This window comes from Palaemon carinicauda, chromosome 30 (genome assembly GCF_036898095.1).
Source record: "Palaemon carinicauda isolate YSFRI2023 chromosome 30, ASM3689809v2, whole genome shotgun sequence".
NCBI classification, from domain to species: Eukaryota; Metazoa; Arthropoda; class Malacostraca; order Decapoda; family Palaemonidae; genus Palaemon; species Palaemon carinicauda.
In genome coordinates, this window is record NC_090754.1 from 61,710,423 (window position 1) to 61,725,530 (window position 15,108).

Here is a 15,108-nt window from a genome sequence, read left to right on the forward strand (position 1 = left end):
AGGATATCATGTGCCCCTGACTGTCAATGGAGTATTGACAGTCAGGGGCACATGATATCCTGCATGGTGGAAACACTTATTGTCCGTTGGTGGTCCCCAACAATAAACCTTTTCACCACCCGAGTGAATAAAAATTTAGCTATGTTTTATTCAATCCCAGACCTGTCAGCTGCTATGGAACACTGTCTAATACCCTTAGACAACCTGTATGCTTAATAAACAAACTGTCAGAGCCTCAAATGTCAGGCTAAAGGCCAAAGGTTTGATTATATATAGGAACAAATCAAATTTTTTTAATAGTTTTGTATTTTTCTTAACTAAAGTCCTGCCCATCACCCAGCTGTATTTACTTCGTTAAAACTTGAAAAACATTCATTTCAGCTTTGCTGAATTCATACTTCTATTAAAGGTCTCATGTTTGTATGGTTTGGAAAAGTAGAAATTGATTAAAATATTTGTGATTTTTGCACTATAAAGTGTTCAAAAGGTATATTCTATGTTATATAATTCTAGCAATTCTAATACCTCTGGTGATTACAATGTAATAAAATACGGTGTGCTATGTTATTTATGTTGATTTACCATTAGTCATTAAGATCAATTTTATCAAATTTTTAGTGATATTTTTCCATTTTTACAACTTCATGTTTTGAAATTTAGTATGGTAAATTATTTATTCTTTATTGTGGGTTAACAATATAAAAATTCAACTAATTTGATAATTTTTTTCTTTACTGTAAAAATTCAACTAATTTGATAATTTTTCTCTTTACAGTAAAATTTGTGATAAATGATTTAGGACAGATTTATGTGGAAGGTGTGCTTAAGTTTTTGGCTGAAATAATGGAAACCTCTCCACACATTGGGTTATATGCAAAGTGGGCCAGTATGCTTGTCACCTCTCATGGTCAGAACCTGAAGACTCGAGCTCCAGAAATCATGACTATTCTAAATTCACTTCAGAAGTCATTAACTACCCACCATACTAACCTAAGTAAAGTGTAAGTAAAATTAACAAGTCATTTTATGGATATTACTTTTATTAATGCTTTTTATTTTACCAAAATTTTTGACACCGCTTCTTTATGTGAAACTTTAAGATTAGCATATTGTTATCAAGTGTGTGCTTTAAATAACTTGTCAGCCAACATATTACAATTTACAATAACACATTTTACAGAAATCAGTGTTCTTCCCACTCTGTAAATGCACATATGGCATTTGGGACTTTATAAATTTTATAAACTTAGAACCTTGCTGTAAATGTTAAAGGCATGATTGATAGACACTTTCATGTTGAGAAGGTTTATGGGGAGTTTCATAACAAACAGTGACTTTTCTCCCTTTCTTCCTACCTATACGCTAGCACAATTGAGCGCAACCCAGTCTTTTCAGCTGAATGAAGTGCCTTTGGGGAGAATGCCTCAGCCGTGATGCTCAGTCTCAGTCCATCATCTCAATCTGTTGGTCAATAGGGGCTCGTTACCAATGCGGTCGACAGTTACAAAGCTCTTCAGTCTTGGCTGTACCCCTTGGTGGTAGTGGAAAGAGTTTCTGTTGTCAGACAGTTTTCTCTCTCTCTCTCTATGATACTGATTGCTTCACTTCTTAAGAATGGTGGACAAATTTCTGCAAGCTTGTTGAGTGCTGGAAGAGGTGTTTGCTTTTGGTTGCCTGTTATGTGACAGGCTTTGTCAAGTTCAGTCAACTTTCTGAACATGTTAAGACCCAAGATCATATGGGGGAAACAGTATTCTGCTGTTTAGTACCGCACAGCCAGAGCAGAATGCTTCAAGGTAACAGGGTCACTTTCCCATTGAGGGTGTTGTTTGAATATTTTCCAGCTGAGGGTATTAAACAGTTCTCAACTGAGGGCATTTGAGAGTTCCAGCTGAGGGTGGTGTTTGAAGAGTTCTCTGCTGAAGGTATTGAGTTCTCCCCTACAGGTGTTGAAGACTTCTCAGTGGAGTGTGTTGTTAGACTTCTCCGTGGAGAGTGTTGCTTGAAGAGTTCCAACCTGAAGGAGTTGAAGACTTTTCAACTGAGGGTGTTGTTTGAAAAATTCCCATCTGAATGAGTTGAAGAGTTCTTAACTGAGGTGGTTGTCTGAAGATTTTCCAGCTGAAGGGCTTGAAGAGTATCCAGTTGAGGGAGGTGTTTGAGGAGTTGCCAGCTGATGGTGGTATTAAAGAGATCTCAGCTGATGGTGTTGAGTTGTCAACTGAGGTTGTTGTTTGAAGAGCTCCTATCTGAAGGTGTTGAAGAGTATCCAGTTGAGGGTGGTGTTTGAAGAGTTCCCAGCTTCTTGAAAGTGTTTAAGAGTTCTCTGCTGAAGTTGTTGAGTTCTTACCTGTGGGTGTTGAAGACTTGTCAGTAGAGTGATGTTTGAAGAGTTCTCAGCTGATGGTGTTGTGTTTTCAACTGAAGTTGTTGTTTGAAGAGTTTCCATCTGAAGGTGTTGAAGAGTTCTCGGCTGAGGGTGGTGTTTGAAGAGTTCCCAGCTGAAAGTGTTGAAGAGTTCTCAGCTGAGGGTGGTGTTTGAAGAGATCTCAGCTGAGGGTGGTGTTTGAAGAGATCTCAGCTGAGGGTGGTGTTTGAAGAGATCTCAGCTGAGGGTGGTGTTTGAAGAGATCTCAGCTGAGGGTGGTGTTTGAAGAGATCTCTGGTGAAGGTGTCTAATTCTCACCAGTGGGTGTTCAAGAGTTCTCAGTGGAGAGTGTTATTTGAAGAGTTCCAAGCTGAAAGTGTTGAAGAGTTCTCAGCTGAGGGTGGTGTTTGAAGAGGTCCCAGCTGATGATGTTGAATAGTTTTCAACTGAGGGTGTTGTTTGAAGAGATCCCAGCTGATGATGTTGAATAGTTTTCAACTGAGGGTGTTGTTTGAAGAGTTCCCAGCTGATGATGTTGAATAGTTTTCAACTGAGGGTGTTGTTTGAAGAGATCCCAGCTGAGGGTGGTGTTTGAAGAGATCTCTGCTGAAGGTGTCGAGTTCTCACCTGTGGGTGTTGAAGACTTCTCAGTGGAAAGTATTATTTGAAGAGTTCCAAGCTGAAGGTGTTGAAGACTTCTCAGCTGACGGTGGTGTTAAAGAGATCTCAGCTGATGGTGCTGCATAGTTTTCAACTGACGGTGTTGTTTGAAGAGTCCCATCTGAAGGTGTTGAGTATTCAGTTGAGGGTGGTGTTTGAAGAGTTCCCAGCTGAGCGTGGTGTTTAAAGAGTTTTCTACTGAAGGTGTTGAAGACTTCTCGTTTTCTACTGAAGGTGTTGAAGACTTCTCAGCTGAGGGTGTTGAAGACTTCTCAGCTGAGGGTGTTGTTTGAAGAGTTCCCATCTGAAGGTGTTGAAGAGTATCCAGTTGAGGGGGGTGTTCAAATTTCACAGCTGCAAGTGTTGAAGTTCTCAGTTTATGTGTTGTTTTAAAAGTAACCAGCTGAAGGTGTTTAGTTTTCAGCTGAGCATGTTGTTTGCAGAGTTCTTAGCTGAGGGTGGTGTTTGAAGAGTTCCCACCTTAAAAGTGTTGAATTCTTAGCTGAGGGTGGTGGTGTTTGATAAGTTCCCATCTGAAGGTGTCGAGTCCTCAGCTGAGGGTGTTGCCTGAAGGTTTTCTAGCTGAAAGTTGTGAGAGAGTTCTCAGCTGAGAGTTATTTAAAGAATTCTGAGCTGAGAGAGTTATTTGAAGAGTTCTCAGCTAAGTGTTGTTTGAAGAGTTTCCAAGTGAAGGTGTAGAGTTCTCAGCCGAGTGTGTTGTCGGAAGACTTTCCAGCTGAAAGTGTTAAAAAGAGTTCTCAGCCAAAGTGGATGTTTGAAGAATTCCCAGCTGAGGGTGTTGTTTGAAGACTTCTCAGCAGAGGGTGTTGTTTGAAGACTTCTCAGCAGAGGGTGTTGTTTGAAGACTTCTCAGCAGAGGGTGTTGTTTGAAGAGTTCTCAGCAGAGGGTGTTGTTTGAAGAGTTCTCAGCAGAGGGTGTTGTTTGAAGAGTTCTCAGCAGAGGGTGTTGTTTGAAGAGTTCTCAGCAGAGGGTGTTGTTTGAAGAGTTCTCAGCAGAGGGTGTTGTTTGGAGAGTTCTCAGCAGAGGGTGTTGTTTGAAGAGTTCTCAGCAGAGGGTGTTGTTTGAAGAGTTCTCAGCAGAGAGTGTTGTTTGAAGAGTTCTCAGCAGAGAGTGTTGTTTGAAGAGTTCTCAGCAGAGGGTGTTGTTTGAAGAGTTCTCAGCAGAGGGTGTTGTTTGAAGAGTTCTCAGCAGAGGGTGTTGTTTGAAGAGTTCTCAGCAGAGGGTGTTGTTTGAAGAGTTCTCAGCAGAGGGTGTCGTTTGAAGAGTTCTCAGCAGAGGGTGTCGTTTGAAGAGTTCCCAGCTGAGGATATTATTTGAAGAGTTCCCAGCTGAGGATATTATTTGAGAGTTCCCAGCTGAGGATATTATTTGAGAGTTCCCAGCTGAGGATATTATTTGAGAGTTCCCAGCTGAGGATATTATTTGAGAGTTCCCAGCTGAGGATGTTGTTTGAAGAATTTCCAGCTAAGGGTGTTTTTTGAGTTCCCAGGGGAGGATGTTTGAAGAGTTCCCAGATAACGTTCTCGGGTTCCCAGCTGAAGGTGTTGTTTGAAAAGTTCTCAACAACGGTGTTGTTTGAAGTGTTCTCAGCTGAGGGTGTTGTTTGAAGAGTTCTCAGTCGAGAGTGGTGTTTGAATATTTCCCAGTTGATGGCGTTTGATGGCGTTTTTGAAGAGTTCTCAGCTGAGGGTCATGAATAGTTTCCTGATGAGGGTGTTGAAGAGTTTTCAGCAGAGGGTGTTGCATTTTCAGCTGAATATGTTGTTTGTAGAGTTCCCAGCTGTGGTTGTTACAGAGTTCTCTCAGCTGAGGGTCTTGAAGAGTTCCCATCTGAAGGTGGTTTTGAAGAGGTCCCAGCTGAGGGTGGTGTTTAAAGCGTTCACAGCTGAAGGTCTTGAAAACTTCTCAGCTGAGGGTATTAAAAATTCAGATAATAGATGTGTGAATATTAGATCAGGGGTTCAGTTGATAGGAGTGACCAACAATGATGATAACTGTGAATTTGGCCTGATTTTCCTCCTTGTAGTCTTTTCTCCTGTCTATGCAACTATTGCTCTCTTCAGTTATCTTCATGTCAGTTTATCCTTTTCTTTCTTCATTTTACTGGAACCTACTCTATAAAATAAAGAGCATGGTCAAAATTCTTCGAGGGTTAATGTGGAGAATTTATCTGCTTCATATATTTCTTATTGATTATTGTATAATGTTAAAATAATTGGAATTAAGGTGTTTGTTATTGACACATTAAAGCTTAATTAAAAATACATTCATGTTAAACTAACAAGCATTAAATTATTTTTGCTCTATTTTTTCAGGTGCAGTCACAATGAGTATATGCTGAAGTACTTACAAACACAATCATCTTTGCATAGGATGCGTCAAGGAGTTGCAAAGGAAGAACTAGATGTTGAGATGAACGGCATTGTTCAGTCAGATGCTGAAAGTGAAGAGCATATTGAAGATATATTTAATGACATTGATGCAGAACCTTAATATAAAAAATTTAGTTATAATGGCTCTTAGCTAATAAAATTGTAATATTTTTTTTAGACTTTTTTTTTAGGCCCTAACTTAGATTCATAGCAATTTAGAGGGAATTTTATAAACAGTACACGGGTTATGATTATACAGTAATGTATAATTTTTTAACATTGGCAAACTTCAGTGTTATAGCTACTAAAACTTGTTTCACCAGTTTTGTTCATGTTCATATAACCCTAAAATTTACACCTAATATTCTACACATTGCAAAAGTCATATAAATATGTGAATAACTATATTCCTTTTGATGTCATAACTGACGAAATTACCATTACTGTACCTCGCCAAGTGTTTTATATAAAAGTCAACTTACATTGCTCTTATGGTAATTTCTTAGTTACATATATCATATAAGATGTGGGGTTACAGTGCGCCTTCCTAAGGCCCCCCAAAATACACCAAGTCATACATGCCCTTCCAATCAAAATGAGGACAATTTCCTTTACCCTATGTTTATATGATTTATTATTATTATTATTATTACAAAGCTAAGCTACAACCCTTGTTGGAAAATCAGAAGACTATTACCCCAAGGGCTCCAATGGAAAAATAGCCCAGTGAGGAAAGGAAATAATAAACTATTAGAAATCAATTAAAATGAAATATTTTAGGGAATAGTAACAACAGATAAAACATTTGCTGCAAGTTTGAACTTTTGAAGTTCTACCGATTCAATTACCCGATTAGGAAGATCATTCCACAACTTGGTCACAGCTGGAATAAAACTTCTAGAATACTTTTTACTATTGAGCCTCATGATGGAGAAGGCCTGACTATTAGAATTAACTGCATGCCTTGTATTACGAACAGGATGGTACTGGCCGGGAAGATCGGAATGTAAAGGATGGTCAAAATTATGCATAACAAACTAATTGAGCAATGGTGCCACAAATTAAAAGCTAGCTCAGGAATAAAAAATTTAACGGATCGTAGGTTACTATCAGACAAAATAAGATGAGATTCAGCAGCTGGAGACCAGACAAGTGAACAATAATCGAAACAAGGTAGAATAAAAGAAGTAAAACACTGCTTCTGTATAGACTGATAACCAAAAATCTGACAAGACATTCTGAATAAGCCAGTTTTTTATGCAACTGAAAGAGAGACAAACCCAATGTTTCTCAAAAGTAAATCTACTGTCAATAATCACACTTAAACTTCTAAGCCTTACAAAGTTAAAGAAACATTATCAATGCTGAGATCCAGTTGTTAAGGAACCACTTCCTCGATCTACTTACAATCATAATTTGAGTTTTGTTGGGATTCAGCTTCATGCCCCATAATTTGCACCACACACTAATTTTAGCTAGATCTCTATCAGGAGATTCAGCAAACCCAGATCTACATTCAGAAGATAGAATTGATGCAAAGAGTGTAGCATCATCTGCATATGCAACAAGCTTGTTTTCTAAGCCAATAATACTCTGAGGAACACCAGATATCACATTTCTACATTCACTATAGTGCCCATCAACAACACCTCTTTATGATCTATTACTTGAAAGTTCAATAATGCTGCCAAGAAAAGACCCACCCACTCCCAATTATTGAGTTTGAAAACAAGGCCCTTATGATTTACAGTCAAAGGCAGCACTAAAATCCAGGCGAATCATACGAACCTCCTGACCACAATCAAGGTATTTCTGTACAGCATTGGAGATTGTAAGAAGGGCATCACATGCTCCAAGGCCTTTACAAAAGCCACGGACTATCTTCAGTTGCTTAAAAAGGGAAGTGATTTTATGCACTGTTTTATGCAGAAGTACCTCAGTTTATGAGTTTAATTTGTTTTGGGAGCAAACTTGTAACCTAAGATGCTAGTATTCTAAAATAATTTTTCCCATAAGAAACGAAGGAAATTCTCGATAGGTTCCACAAGTCTACAAATATACATAAACATGAAAAATTTGGAGGCAATTTGTATCCTTCTTAGCAATACAAACCTTAGCTATTTAATAGGGTATTACTTTCGGTGAAGCTGAAAGGACGAGCCAGTAAAATTTAGTGTGGGTTAACAACCCATCCCGCTAGGTAGGGGGGGGGGTAGCTTGCTACCCCTCTCACTCACACACTTGTGATTGAGCTCACTTTGCTTGGAGGTAGGACTTAAAGGAGGACAGGGTTGGCAGGCAAGTATGTTTAAATGGCTAAGGTTTGTATCGTTAGGAAAAATACAAATTACCACTGAATTTGTCATTTGTTCTGCGACTGGAATACAAACCAAAGCTATTTAATAGGGTGACTCACCCATTAGGAGGGTTTATGTCCCTGGCAGTCTGGCTTTTTGGCCTTACCCGGGGTACTCCCTGTTGTGCAGAGATTAGAGCAACAATAAGGAGATCCTAACACCTCGCTAAACCTGCTAAGCATGGTCTGCGGCCTACGCAAGCTGTGTGATGGTGAGACACTAGCAATGTGACTGTCAAGGTAAAAGTAATTCTGAGACTCTCAGTAAATAACCGAGGATACCGAGACATTCCCAATACCACCTCGCTAGGGTATGGGGGCGCAACAGTATTGGTACAATACTAGGATACAAAATGGTTTACCTGCCGAGGTTTGAGGTCAGCTTGTGCAGAGGACTCTGGATGCTGATTTTCCCAAAAGAGGGGAGGATGAAGAAAGGGAATGAGCCAGACTTTCCCTTTCAATCACTCAGACTAAAACCTGGGTAACCAATTCCCTTAACCTTCTGCTACCTGTCCATTAAGGAGCTTGAGGTACTAACATCACAGGACTGATAGAAGACCTATCGAGGTTCCTGTGTGTCATGCATTGCAGGTAGTGGGCGATGAACATAGTTTGGCGTTTTTCACACACACTCCCACTTGCAATACCTGCATCACAGAGTAGTTCTTCTTGCCAGCCAGAGATGTAACTACACCCCTGACATCGTAGGCTCTGGAACAGGACTCAGAGCAAGGTCAGTGACCCTGCGAATCCAAACAGATTGTGTTTCCCGTGATCCTCCTCTTGTCTCTGTCCGTGCTGACAATCAGTGAGGGTACTCTGGGCTGAGCTGCAACTGATCTCTTGAGGTAGCGCCACAAACATCTTACTGGGCTTAGTAACAGATCATTGGGTTGACAGTTACATAGCAGAGACTCGTTATCTGGAAGGAATCGAATCTAGGATCCAAAACCTGGATTCTGAGTCTAGGCAACAAAATCAGGGACGAAGCTGAAGCTTACCAATACCCTTCCTCTTGAATGGGCGATGTCAGACGAAAGACCATGAAATTCACTAACTTGTTTGGCTGAAGCCAAGGCGAGTAGGAACACTGTCTTCCAGGTTAGAAGGCAAACTGTTGCCTGTCGTAATGGTTTGTACGGGAATCCTTCAAGGGACCAAAGAACTCGAACTACGTGCAATGGGGGAGGTGTCACTTCTGACTGAGGACAGGTAAGTCCACAACTACGTATGAGGATGGAAGCTCTAAAGATGAGGAAATGCCCATTCTTTTCAGTTTAAAGGCGAGACTCAAGGTTGAGCGATAGCCTTTAACCGTTGAAACCGAAAGATGTATTTCCTCCCTTAGTACACAAGAAATTCCACTATTGCTGGAATAATGGTATTGAATGGATTGAGACCCCTTCCACGGCATCAACCACAGAAAAAGACTTTCCACTTCGCCTGGTAGAATGAAGTTGATGACTTTTGCAGCTATCCAGGCATCCCCTTTGGCGACTTGATGTGAAAACACCTCTCAGAGAGAGGATATGCTGGATAGTTTCCAGGAGTGAAGGCGTAGCAAAGCTACAGCCTTGTGGCAAAGTTGACATGTGGTTGTTTGAGTAGATTGTGTCGTGGAGGAAGTTCTCTTAGCGGCTCCACCAAGAGCAGCAGAAGGTCTGGGAACTATTCCGCATGATGCCATATCAGAGCTATGAGGGTCCTTGAAAGATTGACCGATGTTCTGGTCTTGTTGAGTACTCTTCTCATCAGACAGAATGGTGGGAATACGAACACGTCGATGAATGTCCTCCCATTGTTGGAATGCATCTTGCCAGAGAGCCTTGGGATCTGGGACTGGGGAGTATTGCAACAAGGGCCTGAAGTTTCAGGCCGTTGCAAACGGGTCCACAGTCAGGGAACCCCACAAAGTCCAGACTTTGTTGGCTACTAGATGATCCAAAAACCATTCGGAACCCATTATCTGCGATGCTCTGCTCAGATTGTCGGCAAGCACATTCCTTTTGCCAGGAATGAAGCAAGCTGATAGTGAGACCGAGTGGACTAATGCCCTTCTCATCTCAGTATCTCTACTGCTAGAAGGGATAGGGACTGCAAAAAAGTACCTCATTGCTTTTTATGTAAGCTACTACCATGGTGTTGTCGCTCATCACCACCACCAAGTGAACTGCCAGGAATTGGTGGAAGGGCCAGAAAAATAGTGTTCATCTTCGGTAAAAAATTGTCGTCTGCAATCCACCATTCGAGATACGTCTTTTCCTCTGATCCCCTGGGAATCAGAGTGTCCGGGTAATCAAAAGCCTGATTCCAATTGGACTTCAGACACCACTGGAGAGATTGAATCATGAGGCGACCGATGGGAACTACACATACCAAGGATGATAGATGTCCGAGGAGACATAGCCCCTTCTGGGCTGGGAGATCTTCTCGTTTGAGGAAAGGCATTGCGACTTTCCTCAGCCTTGCTATCCTGTCTGATAGAAGGGCTTTATGATGTTTGGTGTCTAATACCATGCCCAGGCATACCAGTCTTTGAGTTGAAAGTAGGGAAGACTTCTCGAGATTACCATGATCCCCACATCTTGGCAAAGTCTCATAAGTTTTTCTCTGTGCGTAAGAAGGGATGCCACCGAGTCTGCTAGGATTAGCCAGTTGTCCGGGTAATAAAGGACACAGATGTCGAACCTGTGAGCCCAAGATGACACAGGGCAAACACTTGTGAAGACCCGAGGTGCTGTGGAAAGGCCGAAACACAGCACCTTGAACTGATATGACTTGTTGTCGATGTTGAACTCGGATACTTCCTTGAAGACAGATGGATTGGGATCTGGAAGTATGTGTCCTTTAAATCCCGTGTACACATGAAGCACTTGAGGTCTTATCACTAGACTGACCGAGTCTGCCGTCTCCATACTGAACGAAGACTTTATGACAAACTTGTACGGAGCTGATAGATCAGTGACTGGTCTCCAGCCTCCAGACACCTTTTCCACAAGCAAGAGTCGATTCAAGAAGCCAGGGGAACCGACGAGGATCTCCTGGATAGGGCCTTTCTTCAACCAGGTTTGGACTTTGGCCTGAAGTGCCTAGCCCTTTGCTGATCCCATTGCAAAGGAGCTCATAAACATTGGATTCTTGGTTAGCAGAGGGAGAGAACCCAGCCACTGAGGGAGGGCAAGCCAGTCTCAACTTGGTGCCGGTCCCAAGCCTGGGTAAATGGGGAGGGTTGGCAGCAGGAAAGGCATCTGGCCATGAAAAATTAGCCAAAACCAATATGGCCAGTGAAAATTGTGAAAATAAAATTAATGCTAGGGCGTTCCCCGTAGGCGACGCGTTGGGACCTCGCCTGATCCCTCCGAAAAATCAGCAAGGGCTACCCTGTCATGGGTGGGCTGGGTTAAAGAGGCAAGCTCACAGGAAAATATCTGAGGAGAGGATGAGAGTAGCAACTCTGAATGTGGGGACAATGACTGGAAAAGGGTGAGACCTGGTTGACCTCATGGAGAGAAGGAAAATTGGAGTGCTGTGTGTGCAGGAGACCAGGTGGAAGGGAAATTAGGCAAGAGAACTAGGCGAAGGTTGTAAATTTGATTACAGTGGAGTAAATATGGAAGGAAGAAATGGTGTAGGAATAATATCATCGAAAGATTTGAAGGAAAGTTTGATTGGTGTGAATAGGAAAAATGACAATTGTGAGATTAAAGCTGGGACTGGGAGCAACAATAGTCAATGTGGTCTGTGCCTATGCCCCGCAAACTGGATGTACAGAGGAGAAGGATATATTCTGGGAGGAGATGGACCAGGAGCTTGGAATAACTTCTGCAAGCGAAAGGGTAATTATAGGAGGAGATCTGAATGGCCACTTGGGAATTAGTAGGGAAGGGATAGAGAGGGTGCATGGAGGTTGGGGTGTGGGTGAGAGAAATGATGGGGGAGAAAAAGTGATTGATTTTGCAGTGGCTTTTGACCTAGCAATGATCAACACCTTTGAGAAAAAAGATTAACAGACTGAGTACTTACAGTAGCAGTGGCAGGGAAAGCCAGATAGATTTGCTGCTGTGTAAGAGAGACCATTTGACAGAGGTTAGAAATTGCAAGGTGATAAATGGGGAGAGTGTAGCAGCACAACACAGGTTAGTAGTAACTGATTGCAGACTAAGGAATTGTAGAAGTAAAAAGACGAGAATGGACCCAAAGATTAAGTGGTGGAAATTGAAAGAGGAAGAACTGAGAGTCTTGTTTAAGGAAAGAGTGCTGGAAGCTGTAACAATAACCGACAAGAAGAGACAAGATACGGAATGAGGTAATTAGGGGTACCACAGGAGTTAGAAAAATTATATTTTCATTATAAAATAAATTTTTGAACATACTTACCCAGTGGATATACTGTATATATAGCTTAAGTCCCTGATGTCACGGCAGAAATTCAAAACTCGCGGCAATCGCAGATTGAGTAGCCAGGTGTACCACCAGTGAGCCCTCACGCGATGGTACCAAGAACCACTCCCTGTATCTTCAGATTTTCCATGCCCATAGGTCTCTAGAGGGAAGAAGGGAGGGAGTTAAATTATATATATCCACCGGGTAAGTATGTTAAAATTTTTACTTTATAATGAAAATATCATTTTTAAACATCTGACTTACCCAGTGGATATATATGTAGCCGATTGACACCCTTGGTGGAGGGTCAGAGACAGCCAACATTATTGGAATATTACTTAAAAGTTAAATAACAACCTTAAGAGTTCGTACCTGATAAGAAAGCTGACTTTAATGATATTAGTCATTAGTCCGCATTCCTTATGAGGCCCAGCGATCCCCTCAGGGGGCTGAAGATCTCTAGGAGCTGTCAAACCAGTGTAAAAATCTCTATTTTGACAGGACCTCAACAAATACCCTTGTTCCAGGCTCTCTCAAGGAACAAAATTGACCACCTGTTAAAATCAATGATTGTGGAAGACTGTCGACCAATCTCCAAGACACCATAAAAATACAAAAGTTCCAAGAGAAAAAAAGGGTATTAGGATTATGGGAACGTAGTGGTGGATCCTTCCCCCACTACTGCACTAGCTGCTACGAATGATCCCAGAGTGAAGCAGTCCTCAAAAAGAGTCTGGACAAGTTTCAATTAATGTGAAGTGAATGCAGATTTACTCCTCTAAAAGGTTGTGTCCTTAATGCTTTGCAATGATCTATTCTGCTTGAAGGCCACCAAAGTTGTTACAGTTTGAACTTCAAGCGTCTTGGCCTTTATAAAAACTAGCAGTCTGCCTTACTACAAAGTACATGAGCCTCTTAATTAAGAGCCTGATGAAGAATGAAAGAGCATTCTTCGACATCTGTAACAAGGACTTCTAGACCGAGCACCAAAGAGCTTCTGAATAGCCTCGCAACGCTTTCGTTCAGTTTAGATATAACTTCAGGGATATTACTGAGGACAGGACTCTCTCTAACTCCTCGCCAGCCACATCCGAAAGGTTCGGAATCTCAAAAGCCTTGGGTCAAGGTTGAGAAGGGCGTTCGTTCTTGGCAAGAAAGCCTAACTGTAATGAGCAGATGGCTTTGTGATCTCGAAAACAAACCAATCATTAAGCTAAAAGCATGAATCCCACTGACTCTGTGAGCTGTCGCTAGACTAACCAAAAATAGTCTTCATCGTGAGGTCCTTAAATGAAGCTGAATGCAAGGGCTCAAACATGTCACTAATAATAAACATCAGGACAATATTCAGATTCCAAACTGGTAAATCCTGGAGCTGTTGCTTTCATGTTTCAAACGTTTTGAGAAGTTTCTGTAGGTCTTTAACATTAGAAAGGTCCAAGTCTTTGTGCCATGAATACGGTGAGTAAATCCACCCTTAATGAAAGACTTCTTTGAGTGTCTACCAACCATTGCAGTACCTCTGTGAACCACTCTCTGAGGGTTAAAAGAGGGCCACTAGAGTCGATCCATTCCTTTCATGTGAAACTTTTGCATCACTTTGTAATGAATTGAACAGTGGAAATACGTACAAGTCCATGTCACGAGCTGTTTGATGCTCAGGGTCGCATTCTGCTTGATGGTTGACATCGCGTCCCGATAAACGCTCGACGCTTAACTAGGGAGTTGTAAAGACGTTCGTCATCAAGAACATCTTGACTAGTAGCCTCACAGCGCTTGGTGTCCAGGTTTGAAGTCACCTGACACTCAGGGTCCAGGCCTGCTACTCTCTTGTTGTTCGCAGGCTGATAAACTAGAATGAGCGAAGAGAGTTTCTGTTGCATATTTAGCAGCATAATAAAAATAGGGTCAACCTGTTATGGTACAGGAGATGACACGTCTACCACAAGCTCTCTTTCTACACCGTTTAAAAAACATGCAGAGCCTCCAGAAAACGATAACCAGTTTAACGGTGGAGAAGGAGCATGAACCGATGTCATGCTAGGCTCAGACAACTGTTCTGCAACTGGGTGAGTTGGACGTTATTTGACAGTTGCCGACATCCTTTAAGGATGTTAGGAAGGAGAGTTTTCTTCAGTAGAAAGAAAAAACACTCAGGACTGCTCCAAAGACTACAACCAGAAGCTTGCGATGTCACGATAGGACGCTGATTTACCGTGTCCACCTTCCTCTTTAGAGGTCTGGAAGTTGATGCCAGCCTCGTCAGGGAGCTGCGTCATCCGAAGATGATGAAAAAACTTTTACCTCACCTTTCCTATGTTGAAGGTGAGTTACCTGAGAAGCGTCAATAGGTATGCTCGAGGAGGCGTCTGCTCGGGAGTTAAAGCCTCTCGTTTCCTTTGTCGTTCGACATTCCTTCTCCCAGGGGATAGGGAGCTTGGAAGAAGTTTTAAGGTCCACATTCCTTGCAAGAGGTCTATGGATTAGAAGAACGACAGGTCCTAACAGACGCACCCTCTATTTGAGGGGTGGTGCTTAGACTGAAACAAAGAGCCCAAAGCTGGAAAACTTCCTCCTATACACGAACCTTCAGGTATTGCTTGAAGTTCGGATGGATGAGGATGTGGAAGTAAGCATCTTGGAAGCCTAAAGAGACCATCCAGTGGATCTTTCCTACTGCTGTAAGGACTGATTTCGATGACTCCATGGAGAACTTTGTCTTCTGAACGAAGGCGTTGAGAGCAGTGACATCCAGGACCGGACAATAGCCTCCCTCTCCAAAAAGAGAGACATTTGAGGTTGCAAAGTCTGTCTCTTAGGCTCCTCTCTGCATTTGGTAGAGAGGTCTATCAGAGTAACTAATTCGCATCCATCCTTTAGTAATAGCACGGACCAAAGGTCTGCTCCTGTCCTCTCCCAGGCTCGCTAGAAGTAGTTAAGTCTG

At 42.0% G+C, this 15,108-nt stretch overlaps 1 protein-coding gene and 2 long non-coding RNA genes across 3 annotated transcripts in view; 2 read left to right on the forward strand and 1 right to left on the reverse strand.

The window, feature by feature from the left end:
- LOC137623213 (periodic tryptophan protein 2 homolog) overlaps positions 1-5,595 on the forward strand; it is a 101,418-nt gene extending 95,823 nt beyond the window's left edge. The window contains exons 18-19 of the mRNA XM_068353931.1: positions 776-1,001; positions 5,366-5,595. Of these exons, the coding sequence (XP_068210032.1) occupies positions 776-1,001; positions 5,366-5,543 (404 nt within the window). The 3' untranslated portion in view covers positions 5,544-5,595. The remainder of the gene's footprint in view (positions 1-775; positions 1,002-5,365) is intronic.
- On the forward strand, positions 2,016-4,346 carry LOC137623215 (uncharacterized). The gene is made up of 3 exons (XR_011040567.1): positions 2,016-2,559; positions 2,981-3,232; positions 3,263-4,346. It is a non-coding gene; the product is annotated as an uncharacterized lncRNA (long non-coding RNA).
- LOC137623216 (uncharacterized) lies at positions 4,451-12,291 on the reverse strand. The gene is made up of 3 exons (XR_011040568.1): positions 12,159-12,291; positions 5,401-5,487; positions 4,451-5,165 (listed from the first exon to the last, which is right to left on the reverse strand). It is a non-coding gene; the product is annotated as an uncharacterized lncRNA (long non-coding RNA).
- Between the last annotated feature and the right edge of the window lie 2,817 nt (positions 12,292-15,108).